At 46.0% G+C, this 22162-nt stretch overlaps 1 protein-coding gene across 1 annotated transcript in view; it reads right to left on the bottom strand.

Annotated features, from left to right (window-relative positions):
* The window catches only part of PAPPA (pregnancy-associated plasma protein A, pappalysin 1), a gene marked incomplete at both ends in the record, with an annotated part of 128286 nt that overhangs the window by 40121 nt on the left and 66003 nt on the right, over positions 1-22162 (bottom strand). Inside the window, 2 exons of the mRNA XM_010288141.1 lie at positions 14227-14734; positions 20276-20397. Coding sequence (XP_010286443.1) covers positions 14227-14734; positions 20276-20397 — 630 coding nt within the window. The remainder of the gene's footprint in view (positions 1-14226; positions 14735-20275; positions 20398-22162) is intronic.

The following is a 22162-nucleotide window of genomic DNA, read 5'->3' as shown; positions in this document are numbered from 1 at the left end:
TATGCACAAAATATCCTTGTCTTAGGTTAAAAAAAGAGAAAGGGGAAGGCAAATGCCTAGAGACATACGGGCACTGTAACGCAACATCAGGACTGGGAGCCAGCTCTCCAGCCCCACGCCGCAGCCACGGGGCCAATCCTCCCCATCCTCACCCTGGCTCCCCTTCCAGACTGCCCAGCCGAGAGCAACCTGGAGCCTCACAACCTTCTCCCCGCTGGGGGTGGTCACAACCAGGAGCAGCACCAACAAACCAGCCATGCGCAGAGGTATCAGACATGGGCGCACGTGTGTTCCAGGGGTGCCCTCCAGCATCACGCAATCATAGCTGGAATATATACCGATGAAATCAAAGCAGAGGCAAGCTTTGCCTGGACTAGGAGCACCAGAAAAGTCACCTTAGAAACTCAAATGCAAGCCATCGCGCTTTCAGTTCACCCTGGTCTGATGCAACGAGTGGCAAAAACCTAACTGAGCTGGATGCGGCATTTCACGTCTCAACAACTGGAACCCGAGGCACTTACATCCTCCTGAACTGTTAAATATATATCGGCAGCAAGTGAGGGTTTTACCATTCCTTCACAGTACCCGCATTTCAGAAGAATATCGCTGCTAAAGGGGTGGCACATGCAATACTTCAGGCAGTAATCTAGCACCACAGCGAGGGAGGCAGGAACGCAGGAACAAAGGGGACCTCCCCCCCCAAAAAAACCAAGAACTTATCCTCTCCTATATAGTTATGGGTCACCAAGGTCAATATTACAGACTGTATCTGGAGATGGCAGTAAAACAAGCTCTGCTCCAAGTGGTGATAAAAGTGTGATTTTTGACCATTTATCTTCTCTCCCGCCTCCCCTCGGAGCCGACGGCACGCTAACAGCGGTGTTGTGCTCCTTCCACCCTGCCGTCGGGCACGTCCAACACACGCCGGCTTCGTACGACGCCACTTCGGGAAGTGAGACAGAAGAACATCTTTAACATTAAGAATGTGAACAAACACTCTTTTAAATTTATATCTATGGTCTTTTAATGACCTTTTCGAGAACTGAGTAAGCCGCATTGATCGCTGCAGCTTCCGCCCGTGGGGAGGCAGTCTTATTAAAAAGCAATGACTCAAGCCCTCTGCTTAGAGGGGGAATTAGGACGTGCCGTGTGAAATACCACGAGGGCAACTTTCCTGTCTGCTGTGGCGAGTGACGGATCCAGGGTCAGAAATATAAACCCCTCTAATTCTTTTCCTGTTTTTACTGGGGAGGCCGGGCAGTTGAGTTAATCTTGCTGTGTCCCCCAGGCAAGAGATCTCTGCTTTCAGTTTGGGTGTTCCTGTAAAACTTACAGGAAAAACTGTACCTCTGGGAAGTAGTTTTCTACTCAGACCAAGGTGGCTTTAAAGGATCACTGAATTTACAGAAGCAGCATGCATGCCCTCGAGTGCCTGCAGGCCTGCAAGGGCTGACGCTGCCCCAACCACATCTGCTCTGCAGGGCCCACTGTGGGGCTTCAGCATCTGAGGACACAGCACACCCTTGAGATGCAGTGAAAGCACCGAGGGAAAGCAAACATCCCACGTCTCTCTCCTTACTACAATGGCATATATGTTTTTCCTACTACAAATAACAGCAGGGAGGGTTTTTATACAGCAAAGACCTGTTTCCAACAAAATTGAAAATATCCTTAAGGCTGATCCCAGCTTCTGCCCGATGAAAACATAAATGCCCAGCAAGCAATGAAAGCAGACAGTGTTCCTGTTATTTAAGGACAAGACAACAAGGTCTTAGGCATCACCAATTAAATTATGGCTGTCAGAGGCAGTGTAATGTGGAACAGGCAAATTCTGCACCTCAAGTGTCCTCGTGAAGGACCCATCTTTCTTTGACCTTAAATAGCCACCAAACTCTTGAGCCAAAAGACAACGTTTCCTGGACAGCTCTCCGCAGCCCAGAATGAGGCTGCCAGCAACATCCCCGTTTCCCTCTAACACCGTTGCCTTTGCTCTTCTTCCCTAGCGAGGAAGCTTGCCGAGCAAAACAGGAAATCTGCCGGCAGCAAGTAGCAGCCACCCACATCTTCACTTGTTGCAATGCTTTGGATCAGCTGCTCAAGGTGGACTGAATACAAGCAGACACAGAAGAGCCGAGAGTCTATGCCTTCTCCAGTCCCACCCTCCACATCTGGCGCTGTCCGGTTGGCTCCCCACATGCTGCTCACAACCACTGAAAACTCCAACGTCATTTACAGAGGTCCTGAAATACCCCAAATACCCACTAACTCAGTGAAGAATCACTGCGCTGCTCAGACATACTTAGAGCTTCCCAGTCCAGGGCACTGAACGAGGGCTCAGTGTTTCTAGACCGGAGGAGCTAATGCTGCTCTCTTCATTGCTACTCAGAGAGCGGGTCATTAAACTGCGCTGGCTTTTACCTCTCAGCAATGCCACCGCGGTGTTTGCAGGCTCTCCCATCCTCAGGTGCTCCAAAAGCAACCGGTAAAGAGTTACGCAGGGGATGAAGTCACTTTAGGACGGACCCAAATAGATTTGCTCCCCAACTCCTGTCCTTTTTCCTGTATTGACATTGATTGTGCAAATATGACCATTTTCTTCTTTTATCTCATCTCTCGCACACTCTCCCCCTCGCCTTGCCTTCTTTTAATAAAAATGGCATGAGAAGCACGGCAGAAGATAATGAAGAGAATTCCTGTCCTGCTCTGCAGTCAGGAGAAAGGAGGGGCAGGATGCTGTAAACAAAAGAAGGACGTCAAAAATCCCAAGATCTTGCGACGGGCTGTTTTTTCAGCTGCGGTCCGATCTCTCGCTGTTTGGATAAACTCAGTGATATGGCAGGTGCAAAGGCCTCAAAACAAGTCTCCTGCCTCTCTCTCAGACAGGGGGATCACTCAGAAGGCATAAATGCTGAGGAATAAATGCTGAGGAAGCAGCCTTGGAGAGGCTTTTCTCTCCACCCATGATGAGATAGATCCCAACAGGGGCGGTGGGTTTGCTATGTGCCCTCAGCTTTCTTGTTTGTTTACAAGCAAATCAAAACAGGGTAGTTGAAGTATTAAATAAATGCTCATGGGTTGGATGGGAGAGTGGGGACTGGATGGTGGATTTCTGCTCCCAGACGCAGCTTAAACCTGAACTGGGTGTTTCTGAAGAAGGACAGAGCAGCCAATGACCTGAACGTATAATCTCAGCTGAATACTTGGGGTATGTTTTGTACCATCAGGTGTCTCTGCTCTCTGAAGCCCAGAGTCTCACCACTCAAAGCAGCGGCATCGAGACAACGATGCTTTTTTGTTCCTAACTGTATGAGGAAGGTATCTCTAGTAACCCCTAAACCCCGCCCCTTGCCCACTTACGCAATACCATAAGGCCCCACATATTTGAGATTGAGGTCAAAAGTTGAGGGATCCAACCTATTGGGAAAAGGAAAATATCCTTTGCTCCACGTCATTCTGCAAACCAAAGCCACCACCACCTCTCATAATCACAAAATCAAAACAGGCAATTAGCGTGCTGCTCTGCTCTCGCTTAACGCTGGTGCAAATCTCAAGTAGCTTTACAGATCTCAGCAAAGCACTCCAGGTTTGCCCCACTGCCACTCAGATGCTCGTCTGTTGCTCCGAGTCGCAGACGTCTGCATTTGCTGCTCAGCCCAGCTCCCTGCCCGCACAAGCTGCGCTGGCGCAGGACTACGCACCTCCGCTCCGCAACCCAGGTCCTGTTTAGGACCTTAAAGCCATTTGGTTTTGAACATTTGTTTTTTACACAGACCGCTCTCTTCCGTCCTTCGTGCAAGAACCATGAGGTTTTTAAGTAGCAAACTTATAGATATATATGCAACTGATTAACTCCAGCAGACTTTGATATAATCGTCCAAGTATTTGCCCTGGTACCAATTTAAAACACAGTAGCACATTTAATAAAAAACAAAGTTTGCAGCTAAGGCCTTAAAGATATTTCTTGGTTTTTCTCAAAAGAAAAAAAATAAATGTCAACAGATAATTTTCTACTTTCGTGCTTAAACAACAACAACAAAAATTATGCATTTTTAAAGTGGATGATAGAAATGGAGGATCTAAATGAGATTGGGTTGCAAATCCTGGGATAAAGTAAATCCTAGAGGCCCAGGGCCTCACATGGGTGTTTGCGCTAGACGGGCAATTTCACGGCAGCACACAGGTTAAGTGTCGGAGCACCTGGTTGCTATTAGAAGCAGGGAAGGAGGGGAAAATCTGTTGTGTTTGCTTCTTCACCACTGCGATCAGACCCTAAGCTGAGACAGGAGTGCTTCTCAACATGAAGCTCAGACGCGGCCGCCGCAGGAGGGAAAGCTGTTATGTTTTGACCGAGGAAGGAAAGATCTGGGACACGGAATGCAGAAAGCTCTATTTCCAGCCGGTGGAAACCAGCACTTCTCTACTGGTTTGAAGGGCACGGTGCTGGTACCCACCACCGGGGGGGAGTGCTCCGGTGTACCGGCGCGGCAGGGAGAAAACAGTAACACGACCGGCAGGCAGGTTAGGACAGGTTAATTGCTTTAACGGCCATCATCGTCACTGGCGAACCTTCGCCTGTTGCATCGTGCCTCTCGATGAGCGCTGCCTGATTACTCACATCGTTAACGATGTCCAGGTTGTGCCGTCGCTCCTCCGTGCAGGACCGCCAGTGGCAGCGTCTACGCGGGCTCCAGTGCTGGTTCAGCCCACACTGCAGGAGAAGGGCCTGAAGCACACTCTGCACGGGGTCTGGGACCCCCACAACCACCCCTCAACTTTTGCGTGTCGATTATTCATCGCCGGGGCTGGGAGCACTTCGGCTGCTACCCTCAGCCCCATGCCAGTTTGTAGGGTTCGGCTCTCCCTGTGGGCAGAAGGCTCTTCCCAATTTAGGGTCATCAGCTTGGCAGAATAATGTTCTTCAGCTCCTCTGAATCCAGACCTGACCTCTAGGATTTCCTTTCAACAGGCCTGAGCCAAGACCTGATTTTCAGAACTTAATACCCTCCCGTTTCCGTGTAATCCCACCAAAATGGTAAACAGAGCCATGGGAGCAGACGCTCGCAGCGCCTGATCCAAAGGCTCCTGAAGCCAGTGGAAGTTATTATGTGCATTTTCAGTAGGACTTAGATTGGGCCCCAAGCAAACACAGATGTTTGCAGTTTTCTCTGGTTTCACCTCTACCATCCCTCCTCGCCAAAACTCCGCTTTGGAGGGCCAGGGCACGGGGGCTGTGGCACCCCTAAGGCGCTGCTCCTCGGAAGGAGGGAGGGAGCCTATATCTACACGTGCGTATGCGTGACAGAGACGCATGTGCTGTCACGCACGCCGCATAGCAGAGCACACAGAGATGGGCGAGGAGATGAGGTGACTATTCCAAAGGAACATTTTGTCATTTCCCTCCTTAGGGGCTCTGTGTTTTGCCTTAAGCCACTTCAGATTATGAGAAATCCTACTAGCTGGTCTCCAGTGGGATCTTTAATGGTTTAATAACTGAACATTACTGAACATATTTCCACTAGCCTCTTTCTAAAATCCCATCATGAGCTAATTTCCTCTATTGTCATTACATCTGCAACTGGTCTTACATTTCAAAAAAATCTGTACCACTGTGAATAAATGATCTTGTTTACTACACTGAGCTCTCAGGGCCAGTATTTCCAGTAGTGGCTGATAATTTGGGGTGCCCAATTCCAGGCACCCTCAGTGGGGTACAATTTGCAGAGAAGAATAAGCTTTATTTCCACCTTGCCCCTCCTATCACGAAAAGCTCCGGGAAAATGCTGGAATTGGGGCATCAGCACGGAGATGCACAATTTCACCACACGTTGAAGAAGATCCTGACCAGAACGACTACGATCAAGTCTGGGTGAAGCAATCACACGATGGGCGCCTTGGGCCCGCAGTGTGCTCAGTGCACCGCATGCCATGCAAGGATACACCTAAAGGGCTTCTGTCTTGTCTGTCGCTGTATCCAACAAAGTATTAAGGACAGCACAGGTATTTCAGTCTTACCGCAGCGTTGTTTTCAAATCCTTGCCTGTTTGAGAGTAACTCCAAATTTAACAGAGACTTGGAATTTATTTCCTAGGAAATTATATTACAATAAAATTCCCAGGAAACAATCAGGCCAATAGTTCAGTAAAAGTAGCTGAAAAAAGCTGTACTGGCTGACACTGCTGATAAAAAGGTAGGTAACACATTTCTGCTTCTTCTGCGGTATTTGAGGCTCACTCCAAGTTTTACAAGAGAGTTATTTTTAAATTGTTGCATAACACATGTCTGTCCAATATTTCTTTCCTCAATCAAGCAAAGAAAATGCATTTGTTATTCCTGGGAGGTTTCTGGTGCTTCTTATCTTATTTAGAGCCCAAAATAAAGATGCACACAAGAAGGCAAACATCAGAGAGAAATTATTATCCATGAGATAATGCACAGCCTAATTTACCACATATCTGAGACTGTTTCACCTGCAATAAATTATTTTGCCCAGCAGGAAAAGTCCTGTTTGACCTTCTGGTTTTTTTTCCTGCAGCTGAAAACTCTGCTACTACTTCTAGGTCGCGAGTTCAAATTCCACCCTGGCTGGGAGTGATTAAATACATCAATTTCTAATAGTATCTATTTGGTTAATAATGGGACAGCTGTTAATGTTCATTTTTTCAGGGACGCTGGCATATGGCTAAGTTGTAGTCTATGGGTCTGATCTCTCTCCAGCCTCTGTGTATTGCCCAAGAGGTACACTGGAGACGTGGATCCAATGCAGCAGCAGTCCTTGGGGAGCCTCTGGCTGGAGCAGAGCCGATCCCGAAGCAAAGTGTGATTCCCCAAGTGGGGCAGTCCCTCTTTGCTGGCTCTTCCCATGCTCTGGAGTCATTTTTTTGAGAGAGGCAGCTGGGGGTCATTCAGCACAATCCCACCCTTCAAAGATAGACCCAGGCTGAAAAATGCCTCTGGAATGCCCTGTCTCAGGATCACAAACCCATAAAGATATAACCCCGCCCTTACTACCTTATTCTTGCATCATGTGCGGCCGAGCCAGAACAGGAGCTACGGATTTTGTCAAGTGCCAGCTATAGTTACTGCGTTACATAAGAAACCGCAACAGCGAAGAATCACAAATCTATCGCTACAGCTGGCACCAAATGGCATCTTTGCACAGGCTTAGCAGAAAAGCTGCCTGCTGAATGGGCACAGACTGCCAAATTGTTCTTCCTCTTCTCCAGGGCAGGGTTAAGGCAATTTGGCAGAGGGTGGCAAGGGAAAAAATTGCTCTATCTGTTCTGTGCGTGGGGTCGGGAAGCAGGTTTTACTCTTTCGCAAAGATAACCTGGCACCTTTAATGAAGAAAGCAAGAAAGAAGGAAAGCCATCAGAACGTGGCTTCCAGCTGTCAAGTCACATCAGCCGAGTGGAGATGTGTAATCCCCGAGAGCAGCGGCACTGTAGCCTCTAACATTTAATTGTGAGCTCTCTGAAAAGAGGCACCTTCTGCAAAACGCCCGGCACGCTACCGGTAGCTATAAATAATAACCACCGCTACCTCAGCCTTCAGCAGCACAACATATGTGGAGGAAAGACGCAGGAACAGTAGGTGGAAAAGAAGCAGTTTTCCTCTTCCCGGCCCCGCGAGCCCGCGGTGCAGAGCGGGGGTACGTGCTCCCCCCGGCACGGGGAGCAGAATCAGCCACCCCTGTGCCGTGCAAGCCAGCGGCGAGGCCACACCGCTGGGGAAAGGAAAGAATCTCCCTGAGGGGGATGCTGGCGGTGAAGATGCTGCTGGGAGGAGGACTCTCCTTCCTACCAGCACTTCACCTCCCTTAGGGTCAGATAAGCCTCAGACCAGTCTCCCGCTGGTAGAAGGGAAGGTGTGGGACAGGCAACCGACCCGTGTTTTTCTGTTCTTTCATGACAGGAAATTTCCAGGTTCATTAAGCAGAGACAGGGCAATCAGTGCTGGCTGCACAGGGCAGGAACTGACAACGCAGCTAAGGCGAGAGACGGCCTCGGAGGGTGTGAAGAGGGACGACGCTTGCTAGTAGATCGCCAGCACCTCCGCTGAGCTCTGGGCCTGCTACTCTCTCCTGTACCACCGAATATTAAACTCCACAACTTTGCCAAAAGTGACCACAGGCAGCCCTGATACGCTCAAAGCTCTTCACCGACATGCGGCGGCTTTCGGGCAGTGACGGCACGGCCGCTAACCCAGCTGGGAAACTGGGGGGTCGGAGGGGAACAACTGAAACGTTTACCCCTGATGCAAGGGCTCTGGGTGGAGAACTAGCTGTGCTAGTACGGTACCTGAAACTGGACATTATGGGGGTAAGAGAAACCTGGTGGGACAGAAGGGTGTACGCTTCCTAGGAAAGCACAAAATAGCTTTGTCCATACAGCACTGCAAACTAATGATAGGGAGGCTATTGGGAAGGAGCAAGAAAGCGTGAATAAATCTGTTCCTGTTGAAGCTTGGTAAAAGTGTTTTTACTGGAGATGAGCTGTAAACTTTCATATGGATACAGATAGGGATCTCTAATATATTACTAGAGAGAAATCGTACAGAGAATTGTGTAATTATGGGAAAGAAACCTCCTAGGTGCAGCCTAGAGAACAAACGTTTAATAATGGCAAGTCTCTGGTACTGCTCGGCGTGAGAGCAGGCGGCATCAAATACTTAGGGACTCAACAAGAGATGACACTATTTTGTACCGAATTCTAGTAGCTGTAGTAGGTTGGAATGAAAGAGAAATTTGAATAAAAATGGAAATTTGTCTTTCAGTTATCACTTTGAGGTTAACTAACATTTCCTGCAAATAAAGATCTGAACCTCAAAAGTCCAAGTATCCACACACAACACAGAACTGGTAAATAGGCTCAAGTCAATGCAGAGAAGGATGGACTTACAATGTAGAAATGACTAATTTACAGCACTGGATGTCTCAAAATGGTGCGTATGTTGGTATAAGACAATATTATGCATGTAGTATCAAGAAATTCGGAATAAGCTGGGAGCTCTTAATTGCAAGTGAGAGGGGAAGAAGCAGTTGGTTGTATTTATTCAATTGCAAGACAACTGTGAACCATCAGTGGGATGTATCCATAAAAAAAGCATACAAGGTCCTTGCATGCATCAAGGCAAGGCATTTCCAGGGTAGCTGGGTAAGTATTCGTGCACAAGGACATCTGGAATACCATATATAGTTCTAAAGCTTGTTGGGGATCCAGATGTGTAACATGCCGATACTGCACGGACAACCTAGCAGTTCTCGCAGATAAATCTGGGCATGTAAAGTGCTTTCTTAACATTTCAGTCCTATCTTAGAAACTCCCCAGTATTTCCTGGCATATCAAGAGAGGTTTGGCATGGTAACTGTGGAGGAGGCGTAAGCAGAAGATGGTGATAATATGGGCTTCAGCCTTTGGTGTCGGGAGAATATTCACCCAGTGATCTGTATCTTGTTTGGGTGGAAATATGGTGTTAATTATCTTCATGACAGATGGATCTGGCAATTCATTTCAGCTGCTTTAGATCATACATTCCTCTGGCTGGTAGTCCTTCAGAAAATAGAGAAATAGATCTTCAAGATGAAGGAAGGAATGCCATAATAAGGACAGATGTTGCCATGAAATTTTAGTATTGGATTCAGCAGGGACTTAGGTTTACATATCATCATTGTGATATTCATATTTTTCCAGTCCTCCATTCAGCTGGGCCTGTGTCATGAAAACGCAGTCTTCGTATCGAGTTCAGGGGCTAAAAGTGACACCAGTAATATGCTGTAATGAATCACAGCTCATTATCAATAGCCACCGCTGATCCTCCAGCCTCTCTGCTTGTCATAGTTGTAGGAACCTTCAGACTAAGAACTGTTTTTCATCTCCTTCAACTAATCATCTGGGGTTTCTGACAAGTCACTTATCATACGCCCTTCTGATTGGATACCAGTAACAAATGGCAAATGCATAAATAATGCAAATTTTGAAACAAATGTTTTGGATAAAATACGACACTGAAGTACATGAAACGCTAAGGACCCACGACCAATGCCACAACAGCTCCCCAACTACCTGCAATCTTGATCGTGGTAATTTCTCACTCATTCTGCAACCACTCCAGGAAGCCCAAGCGAGATCTGCACTCCACCGTCTTAGGTGCAGAGTTAAAACACAGTAAATGACATGGAGTTTACAAGCTTAGCACTGAATGGAACTCCTGATTCTAACAAAATATTTAAAAATGTTGTACTTAAACAACTGTACACCGATGATGACCAGCACCTTCCAACTATTATCGACCAACAGAAAAGGTTTAGCCATAGAACATAGGTGTAAAATAGCTGAAACTGAGAAGAAAAACATGTTCCTTGCATGAGAAAACGCTAGTTTCTCTCTCAGGCTTTCTCCTTCCTTTCGTTTTCAAGTACGAATGCAGTATCTCTAGGTGTCACTTAGGTACTAAAGCTCTAGTCAGTGTAGGAATGGTTCAGATGAATATATCACAGGACAGCATACTCACTTCTCAGTGACGCTCTGCAAAACCACAACCCATACCAGGGCTTTGTGCTGGGATTCTTTCAAGGTTATTTCAGTCAATGCTTTTGTCTTGAAAAAAGCCCACAGGTTAACACCACAAAGACAGCCCGATCCACCACTGTCCGCCATATTCTGAGGTCTCCTACAAAGGTTGTCACAGAAAAGTTGGGAAAATTTCCCATTCTTAGAAACTTTTCCAGTTATTCTGACTACTTTCCAAAACTAACCTCGGCGTCTCTCGGCTTGGCCTGCCAGAGGGGAGAGCATGGATCTCGCCAGCACACCCGGCTGCTCACCACTCGCAAATGTGGCTACTGAGAGCACAATGGGGAACACAGGCTGCTCACCCCAGACTGCCCCGGTGGGACTGACACCTGACCGTACCTGTGGCATCCTCAGGACAGCATCTCGTTGTGGGCACTTACTTCTCACCGAGTTCTGAAAAAAATCAGTGGTTGCTACAAACAAATGCAAGAGCAACGATTACTTTCCAACTGCAACGATGTGAGCGCAACAGCTACAGTAAGCGCAAAGTGAGGGCAAAGCAATTACCACGTTCACCATTGCGACTATCTATCTTGCACATTATTTCCAGAGAACAGGCAGAGTGAAATTCTCTATGTATGAGCACAACCCAAATTTTGGATTAAATTGTGAGCTGAGACTTTGAGACTTGCAGATGAGGCTTCTTCCTTATCACTCGCTGCGGTGTGAAGACTCAGCAGTTCTGTGCTGCACCTGGCCTGACCTCTTTTTTTTCCCCACTGATTTATTTAGCTTTCTGCTCTCTTCCGAGGCTCTGACTCTCATTTTGTATCACAGATACCAGCAATTCTGGCTGATCCATACTCAGTAGAACTGAGCGTATCTTGCAAAGGTCCAAGGATACGGCCCTGACCCTTAGGAATTATTGTTAGCCTCAGTTTGAGCCAAGAGTTGACATTAAGATTCAGCTTGAGAACAGAAGGTCTGGCATTATTTTGCATTTCTTAATAAATGGTTTCCACTGTTCTAGTTATTTACTCTCCTTCTGTGGAGCACCCAGTGCTGACTAGGCAAGGGCTATCCATTAAAGGCTGTCTCTCCTCTCAGCTTAAAGAGAAGTTCCTACCCTTTGACGGGAAGAAGGTAGAAGAAATTAATTTTTCTTTCAGCATCACCACACCTGGGGAAAGGATCTTGCTCACAGATAACAGTGCAAGCAAATATTTTCTTTGGGAGAAAAAGAGAAAGTGAAGATCAAGGTCAGAGGAGGCAAGAGTAAAGGTATGTGACTGCCTTCAAAATAACCTTCCATAGAACATGTGGGGGTGGCATTTTATTTCATATGGAAAACATGCAAAAGCATAAAGGAGGGGTAACTGGCTTGGGGCTTACAGAAAGATAAAGGGGCTGCAAAATCTGGTTGCACAGATACGCTGAATTCCAGCTGTACAGAACGAGACAAACAAGCAGATGCGAACAGGTTGAGGGAAACTGCCTTCACCTCTACACAGGAGCACAACCCAGCATCTCTCTGCCTCCTGAAGCGTCTTCCCTTCCTTCCTGCTTACAGAGTATAAGGACTGGGCTGCTCTTTGCACAGGGTGCTAATGGAAAATTCATCTTGCTTTTGTCTCTACCACATAACCACAACCCCATGCAGAGTTTGAAGGCGTTTGCTGCGCCTCAAGGCATGGCCCAGCAGCAGCCTGGACGTACAGCATCAGGCTATGAATCTGCATGACCCCCCGTCACCAGAGGATCCGGATCGGGGCTGCGCACGTATGCGTATAGGGTAAAGAAATCGTCTCACTTTTCAGAATTTCAAACACATGCAGAACTCTTGAATCAAAACCAACTACAAGTGCTTAAGCATCTGCATCTTCAACTCCTCACCCAGTGACTAAAGACTTTACTTTCCAAGTGTCTCATCAAAGCTCACTGGCAGGATTTTCCCTGTAGTCCCTGGAAAGACACAGGCAACCTGAAGCCAGCTAGACTAGAGGCTTGGTTGGGAGGCTGGTTGTGCCAGCCTCCAGGAACATCCGCTCCTGTCTACGGATTGCAGCTCGCACCCAGAAAGACTAACTTAAACTTTATGTCTGATTTTTAGCTGTCTATGTAACTAGGCGAGAGTTACAGACAGGTATAGCAATGTTATGCCATGTAACATTATTCAACGATCCCCAGGAAGACGGTCATTAATCCCTGGCTACTGATTTAATTATTAGAGCACCCTTCCACCTCAGCTAGCTGTAAGCTAGAAGTGACCCACAAAATCATAATGAAAGACGAGGGAATAGAACTCAGAATACAAGTTATGTTTTGGGCTTTTTTTTTTTTTTTCTTTCACATTTTGTTATGAACTCGAAACTGGACCTGTTTCTGTGGGAACTTGTGCTAAGGTATGCAAATATTTCAAAGCAAACCAGTCCCATTTTCCAGTGAGAGTGGGCCAGGTTTCAGGCAAAGATGCTTTCACAGCAAAACCATGGGAAAATTCACCATTTTCCATGTTTCCAATATGCCAATATTAATCTCATGTTAAGTGCCAGCAATTGTTGGAATAAGGCTACAACCCAAAAAAGCACTTACGTACATGCTTAACTTCAGCACATGAGTAACCTCAGTGACGTCCTGGGTTTCTGTTTTTATATTCACTATCGCTAGTTACCTTGAATTTTTAAATCCGTAGGGACAATTTGCATCTTCTGAGCTGTATAATTGGGCCATGAAAGGGATGGTAGCTCATGATTACTGAATTGTTAATTAATCATTTTTATTATATTTAAATATGCTTTAGAAGACCATAATGATGTATGCTTCCTTGATATTAGCTGTACTAATTAGATCATCTTTTCTAATTTAGAGTGCAGTTTTCTTAGCAGGTTTCCTTTTATCTGGTGTTCATTTTTCAAAAGAGCTTCATGTTGTTCCCACAGATGAGTGAATCATTTCCAGGGAATCACGTTTTGCAAAAGATGTTTTTCTTGCTGCTGTACAATGCCTACGGGTAGATCATGGATCTCCTTGAAATCTTTAAATATTTTGAAGTTGGACTTTCCTCAACAGTCATGCGTTCCTTGACTAGATGAGCATAAGTGCATCTGGGATGAAACTCAGTCCCTGCAACAAGCTAGCACATTTAGCGTGTTTACTTATGTTGGAACAATCCAGCTCAAACACAATTTGTTTTAGTGACACATGAAAGCAAAAAATGAGAGTGTCTGAAATACATTTATATATCTGAATGCACAAGTGTATTTTTTTGCATTCTTTTTTTTTAGCAGTTAATGGGTGCTCCAGAACTGAAAGCCATTCTATCTCCTCCATCAAAATATTACTTTCAAAAGATTTCTTAGGAAATTATGACATGTTACTCCAGGAGAGGTTATCTTAAACAGTTAACTTATCATAGCTCAGGTAGTTTGCAATATCCTTTCTGGTTAAGGAAAGCCTGAATTTCATGTCTCTGCACAACTAGCGAGGGAATTTCTCAAAAACTACTCATGAAATACCAGGCTACTTCACCCGAGTGTGATGCTCCTGGTTCCAGAGAGAAACTAGGAGAATATCCTCTCTTGGCGATACTTGGTACGTTTATCTAGTTCAAAATCCTAACAATCAGTTGCGATGCTGGACATTAACGGGATGAGAAGAACAGGTTATTGTTTTGCTCTGAACAAGTCTATTCAGCTCTCTGGAAAGCAGTACTTACATGTCAACAAATCTCCTGCTGAGGTTTGAGATGACAACCGGAGATCCAGACTGGAAGGGAGGGTCCCGAACCACTTTGTACTGGATGGGTTTGCAGTCCGTGCACAGCGTGCTGTGGGGGATGGAGCTCAGCATGGCAGCATCGATTTCCAGGTGCTCATCTAGAGTGTAGATCTGGATCCCGTACACCTCTTCGCCCACTTGTCCCGCATCCAGCTTTATGGTCAATGGGATGTCGCAGAAGACATTCTGCGGCCCAAGAGAAATGTTCTTCCCGCTGATGGTGAGCAACTTGATATCATTCACCGCTCCACTGGAGTCCCAGTCTGGGGAAACAAATGTCACCCAGACTGTGAGGGACTCTGGAGTCAGGGGATAACGAAACTCCAGCTGCAGATAGCAGCCCTGAGGCTCAGGACAGGCTGGGGGCACTGTGTGTTGGTTGACTGCCGAGTTGGGACTCCATGTTCTGACACTGGATTTACAAGGCTGCTCAACATCAGGGTGCCCTGGAAAGAAAGAAAAGAAGCAAAGGCAGGGCAGAAAAGAAGTTAGAAAACATGGGTTATCATTAGCATCGGTCTTGAAAGAAAAACTGGTGGCAGGAGAGCATATCTGTTCAGGAAACTAATTGTTTACTTGAGCAGAACAGGCATGGCCAGCACGGAGAGCAGGAATATAACATCAACGTCTCCTGGCCGGGTGAGAGGCACAAACCCAGCTTAAGTGCCCAGCTGGTCTGAACACCACACAACACACACCTCGCCAGTGTGTCTTGTCCTGCATTTCTTATTTCTAGTGCCTGCCCCTGTGCCAAACAATGATATTTTCTACCCCTTCCACTTGGTACTTTACCCGATAAACAGTCACTTTGCCTTCAGTTCACCTCTGTGCTCCTACTTGCTTCCTTGCTTGTCACTCTAAAATACAATCTTTTTCTCTTGTCTTTAAAGAAGACAAAGAAAAGAGCTTTTGTACCAGAAGCTGTTGCACTGGGCTGTTGAGGGGCAATTCCTATGCCATTTACAGGCTAATAATCTAGCACATTGTGTAAAACCCCATTTTTTGGAGGTGCATGGAGTACAGGTCTGAGCTGGCTCTTTGCACTTTGTGATGAAACAACAGGCACTTGTACTTTTACATTTCTCACCGTTGGCTGTGTTCAACTACATGGGAGGTATTACTAAAAACTAATGAAAGCCACAATGCTTGCTGGGTTCCCAAATACTATGGTAACATTACAATTTGGCACAGAGTCATGGACTGCAAGATCCAGAGAGGTCAGATGGGTGGAACAGTTGGTAACAGAATCCAGTGAGAGCTATAAATTCCCTCTTCCTTCCCAAATAATCACACGAAAAGGGAGCAAGCAGGACAGGGAGAAGGCGAAGTACAAGAAAGAAGAAAGGGAAAAGTAAAGATAAAGAAAGGTAACAAGGGGAGAGAAATGGAGAAGGCAAAGAAAAAAAAGAGAGCACAGCTGTTTGCAACCGAGGAAGAAAGCAAGATAAAGCACTGGGCAAACATGAACAAACAGGACATCGCTACTAATTTAAAGAGAAAAGGGCAATGTGTGAAGGTTATTCTTACTGTCTGTGATCCAAAGATGTGTTAGAAATGTGCCTTTTTTGTCAAGGATAAACAGCACGGGGAATTCTCCTGTCTATACCAAATGAACCCAGATGCAGAATAGATTTCCTGGTATCTCGGGCAGTCCTCCCCGTGATCCAAGGCAATTGTCCTGCAGATGCACAACTTCCAACGCTTCTCCCTCACCGGCACATACCCCATAGCCCTCCTCTTCTCCTCGCATGCAGCGGGAATGCCACTAACCTCAGCATCTGGAGAGACCACAGCAGCGATATATTTTGAAGAAAGCCAGAGTTCCATTTAACACGCTCAAGTTTTTTCCCCCTGGCAAGCTTGCACGTACTGTGTATAATCACTCTGAGTAACGAATACTCCATTCAACTCACGTTATCTCACAACGTTCGCTGCTGTCCGCATGTGCCTGGCTGGGCCCTCCGATGACTTTCTCGCAGACTCACAGCAAGCTCCTGACTGCAGCCCTAAGAAGGTGTTTTTTAACCCCAGTATCTCAAAGTGCTTTGAAAAGATCTGTGAACCTTATCGCTGCCATCTCACAGACAGGAAAACGGAGTTGATTAATGGCTCACAGCCTAGTATGTTTTCAAAAGTCGTCTCCACTTGGGTTCCTGCAAATTCACCTCTGCCAATTCAAGGCCTCTGTAAGACTTAAATAGGGAATAAACCTTCACGTTCTGGTAGGTCGTGGTGCGGTCCCTGGGGTTATATGAACTCAACTCAGCCTCCAGGGAGTCTAATGCAGATCATTACCCCAAAATGGGAACTTGATTGTAGTCATGCATAGACTAAAAACCTCAATAAAGTTTAGATAAAGAGTCCTTTCTTAAGTATCACCAGACACCTAGAACTGGGTAAGAACATTCCTTTAATTGTGGAAGAGGATGGAAACCTTATTCCATGTAACTCTAGATTTCTAGAGATGGGTAAATACTATGAAAATTACAAATATTTATATAAAAAAAGAAATGGTGCAGTAGTTATTCTGCCCTTGTGCACTCAGGTTTGGAAAACCATCTGGTTTATGAGATCATCAGCAAGATCGGTCATAGAACAGCATCTCATAAAACAACATGTCTTGCCTAAACACAAACAAAATGTGAACGTGAGTTTTGTGAGGAGAAGTCAAATCCAATCTCCTGGTTAGACAGCAGGAAGGGTAGGCTGGGAGGGAGGCTTCCACCAAAACGTCAGCCACAGCCTGGTGTCAACACAAGCTTTCGTCATGCAGTTAAGCAAAGTGGCTGGGAGCAGACACCCATGCCCCTCCATTGCCCCAGCCACATGGACAGAGACTTGACACACTTGTACGGGGAGACCAGCTGGGATAAAGCAGCCTCTTAGGGCGCAGCCGCTGTCACGAGTGCAACTCACCTGCCACATTTCTTACTTGGTCAAGACAAAGGGACCATCCAGTGAGACTCTGACGTCCAAGTGAGACAACTCCACTTGCAAATACAGAATGAATCGCCCTTAAGTGAAATAGTAGCCACTGGGAAATGCAGGGCACTAGAACAGCCTAATGCAGCAAAAATTTCTATTATATTCTCACGCTTCTCTCAGTCAATAGTGAGCCAGGCAGCAGGAACTGACTGATATATACATATATTGCACAGTAAGCAAAGGTACTTATTTGGGTTTGAGCCAAAATTACCTTTCCTGTATAAAAATCCCCTTTGACTAAGTTGTGGAGGTGCTGCAAGGTTTGTTTATGTAGCTGGTGTTGCTGGTGAGAATCCAGATAGGCTAGAGCTTTCTTGCTCTACGGCGAAGGTGAAGACTAAATCAGAACTGCCTGATGTCCAGTGCCGTCCCACAACTGCTGCTGAGGAGCAAAAAGATGCTCGTGCAAGGGCACAACTGAGAAAGAATCACTAAGTATCTCAGCCTGGGGGTTGTACCCTGCCACGCTGGGGCACAACAGGGCACTGGGAAGGGGACAGTCCCCACAGGAGAGTTTTGCAATGGGCACAGATCGCATGTAGCCCAGACCACAGCTGGTGTCAGCTACCTGGGGTAACTGTGCAGCGTTACAATGCTATGAGACCTCAGGAAAATGAAATCAGACCAAGCAGGTTCAGAGCTGCTTCAGAGACACGTGAGAAATGCGGTTTTCTGGTAAGAACCTGCATGGGTACTACAAAATGTGTGTTGCCTCAAATTTTAAAATGAGTTCATTTTGTCCACGCTTATGTCCCTTTTGTATTCATTTTCCATGAACATACACGCAGTGGAGATTTACACACATGAACGCTTGCAAAAAGAGAAATTAATACTCACAGGTAGACAATTAAAGAAACCAGACAATGATCTGACTGTGCTATTTGTAACTCGGACCACGTGTAAGTAGGCAGAGATCCTGAGTGTCAGGGAGTGTGGTCGTGATGACAGAAAATTACAGAGCAACAAATACCATACACTTGGTATATTTTCTACCCTAAAGTGGAGACAACTTATTAACATAGTAAGAGGATAGGATTCCCAAATTTTCTTTCCAGAGCAATGGCACAACAGCAATTGAATCAGGCAGATAAGGATCAGACTGCACCCTTCATAGTTAAGAACATGCAGGCACACACTGTAAGAAGAGGAAATTAAATGCGAAATGCAGCTGAGTAATAAATCTTAGAGTAGCTTAGTTTCTCTAGGAATGATGCCGCTGGCAAGACGTGTGAGATCTAGAAGTTTTCAAATCAGAGCTCGTTGGAGAAATTTTGACGGTACTGCATAACTCAATGGAATATGCAGTTCTTTCAAAATCAAGACACTTTGCAAAATTTGGTTTATTTGGCCAAAATTTTATTCTGGAGAAAATGGGAAGAAAGTTCTAACAACATTGGAACAATGTGTTTTGATATTTTTGGAAGAAATCATTTCATTTTTGCACTTTGAAACACTTTTCATTTTGTTATTAAAAGTTGCTTGTGCTCTAGATTATATACTAAAAGGGGATATTTTCAAATGTCCGAATTTAACCAAAGTTCATGAAAGAGGAATTATGTGAGCTAAATGAAACATTTTGGCCAGCCTCAAACACTTTTTGTTTTTAATTTTCCTTCATGGAGAATTTCAAAAGTTTCAGGTTTTGTTCCAAACGAAACCAAGTTTCAAAGTCTTGTAATCCTTGGCTAAGTGGAAATTCAACCTTCCACCCTGCACTACTACTGCAAGCGATCCAAACTTTGCTAATCCTGTTTACTTGATAATCCAAGTCACACTCGTAGCCAGAGCGCTGCTTCCCAGGACGGAGCTCTTGAACAACATCCACCCAAGGGGCAGGTGTGCTCTGTGCTGTGCCCGGCAGCCGTGGCCCTTGGATGTCCAAACTGGGGGGTTGAGTTGGAGTGAACTGCAACCTCTGTTGGGCCCCCAACCTGGGGGAAGGGTGCAGAGGACACTTGCCCACACATCCTGTCCCATCACGCAGTGGGGACGCAGCTTGCTGCATGCTGACAGGACTAGGGAGGGCTCCGGGGTGCCAGCACTGCATATATCGCCATATTAGCTTACAAATAATCTTCCTTGTAGAATAACTCCCACGTACTCTAGCTGCAGGACAGAGAAGCCCTTAATGTAAGGAGGTATTTGTATAATGAGTTTGTAAAATCCAGGGATTGGCCTTTGACTTCAGTGAGTCCACCTGCACGTTTACAGTGAAGTCTGGGCCCAGAGTGTGCGGCTCCCAAAGGAATAGCTCGTGATGCACTGACTGAAATAATACTCTGCTCTTTTCAAACCGTAATTTGTGATTACTGACCTCTGCCTGGCATATCTTAAATACGCTCTACCACATCCACCTACTTACGTAAAGAAAGGTACATATGGAGGAGAGTTAATGATGGAGATCTGATGGCATTGTACAACCCGCTCTGCAGACCACTCTCCCTTCAACACGCTCCAAGAGAAGCGGTAAGAATGACTTGCAAAACACCCTGAACTAGACGGGGCTCGACGTAGTCACCTGCGTTCACGCTGCAAAGTACTTGCCCAAAGGGCAATCTCCTTTCAGGCTGTCTGCGGGTGCATCCCGTTACTATTCAATGGAAGCGAAGGCAGCAGAAATCAGGCCCAGATAAATAACATGCAATTCTTCACTTTTGGAGTTGGAGTAGAAGGAGTAAACAGCTCCCCTGAAGAATTAATCTGGCAGATGTGAATGGTCAGCATTTCTTGGCACTCCGCTGCGTTCTGAAATTCAGGTTCAGCTCCCGGAATTCGTTTAATTCATGAGCAGGGTCAGGACACAGGGGCCAAGATGCAGGTATTTCAGCCAGTAGCATTATTTCAGGGCACAGTTTATTCATCTGTCCTCTAGCTTTGTTCATGCTACATACAGGTATAATCACTCTCTCTCTCCCAGATTTTCCCACTTTCTTTGTGGCTCTCCTTTTGCTCTGGCCATACTTTTCCCCCACCACGTCTTTGTCCCCAGCCCTGTGACTCACCTTCTGCTTCCCGCGGGCTCCAGTGCCCCGAGGGATCGCAGGGCATCGGGGAAGAGGCGCTGAAGGCGTATTGCACCAGGACTCTTCCTTCCGCACACAGATCACATGCTGATCCCACTTCTCTAGGAGGCCAGGAAAACAGGAAAACACACCAACTTAGTAACAGCTGAATGAGCTGCTTATTCAACTATATTAAAAGCAGTAAGACTTAGAATTCAGTTCCACTTAACCCTCTTTTCTCACAGCACTGACAAGGGTGTTTTCTGATGCTGACCTTCTGTAGGTTTGTGCTAACGGCCTGCATAGACCACATCTCTGCGTCCACCACCCAACACAAAACTACAGCAACTTGCGAAATCACGCTCAGCTATATCTTGTTGGGTTTTTTTTGCCCCCGGCACTACAACTGGATCAAACCCCACAAAAGAAAATACGTGTTGTTTAGTGGTTAGAGGAGGGAAACCGGCCTCAGGAGATTTCAGATCTATTTCTGCTCCCCTCGTGGATTTATTGCTTGAACTACTGGTATCTTTAAGATTGTGAAGGCCTTGGGCTTACTGGTGATTAGAGGAGAGGGAAAAGTCCCAGGCTCTGAGAATATCAGACAGAGCTGCTCTGTGAAGCACGGCTTCGCTAAGTATGCAAGGACCTGCTTTTGGAGCTGTATCATAGCCCAGGGCTCTACAAGCCTGGAAGAGGGGTGGGTTATAAACGCTGCCCGCTCAAAATGAAAAGAAAAAATTAATGATCTTAATGATTAAATGCACCTAGGAAAAAACAGAAACGTTAGGCAAAAAATTTGTGCGTAACAGTGCATTCTCCAAGCTACCCAAGTACGGACTGAGTCGCCAATTATTACAATCAGCTACGCAAATTTTAACCATCTCCCATTGTGCAATTTATTTCAGCATTGCTTTGCAAAGGGCACCATGCTCCTCAGACAGAAGTTACTTTGGATCCTCAGCGAGGACACCGGGACTGTATGTTTACTCTCCCAGCCCTCCCAGGCTTGTACGATCTCGTTTCCCTTTGGTGTTAGGGACAACACACGCTCAGCTGCTCCACAGCTTAGCATCTCCTATTTGTTGACAGGGATCTATTTGAAAGTCAACTTTCTGTTGGCTTAATTAGGCGGAAGCAGGGATTGTCAACAGGGGGAACTTGGAATTAAATCAGTGGTAAAACTCGTATCCATTTCAATATGGCCCACAGCCACCCCTACAATGAGGTGGTGATTGAACTTGCAGGCAGTGCAGAAAGGGATGCACCTGCTGAAAAAATCGGAAAATAAAATGTGGCAATGGGGTAGAATAGAGAAGAGGGAGGCAAAGGTGCCCTCCTCTTCCTTGCACAATCTGTAATGCTGGTAATGAACAAACGTGGGCACGTTGCAAATAACTTCTCTCTGTCTCACTTCACCTACCCGCACTATGGGTATGACACTGCCTCCCTCCTCCATTTGTCAGCTGTCTGTTTAGCAGTGGTTTAAGTATCTAACTCAGCCTGCCTAAATAATATATGCAACAAAACTCAAGAATCCAGAATAAAAGATACTGAGAAATCAAAATGCAGAACTATTATTGTGCAGTTGTTTTTCAGACACATCCACCAATAGTCAGGATAGAAGTCCCTGCAATAATAATCTTTCAGTTTCTCTACAAAGAGACTCCTGCATTAGCGCTTGGTCCTGGATGAGGACAGGGCTTTGAAAGCCAAGTTTCCACAATTAGGACTGCTTTTTACTCAAATTAGCAGCTATACAATTTCATCACCGGCTGCCATGGTGGAAAAAACTGTAGGCTTATGGACAAACATTTCCTTTTACCAGCAAGGACTTGGAGGTAAGAGAAATCACAAGGAGCATCATGTGGGAAAGGCTATGAGCAA

This window comes from Phaethon lepturus, unplaced genomic scaffold (assembly GCF_000687285.1).
Source record: "Phaethon lepturus isolate BGI_N335 unplaced genomic scaffold, ASM68728v1 scaffold12645, whole genome shotgun sequence".
Lineage (NCBI taxonomy): Eukaryota > Metazoa > Chordata > Aves > Phaethontiformes > Phaethontidae > Phaethon > Phaethon lepturus.
The sequence above is the reverse complement of the archived record's forward strand: the minus strand, read 5'-3'. Positions and strand labels throughout refer to the sequence as shown.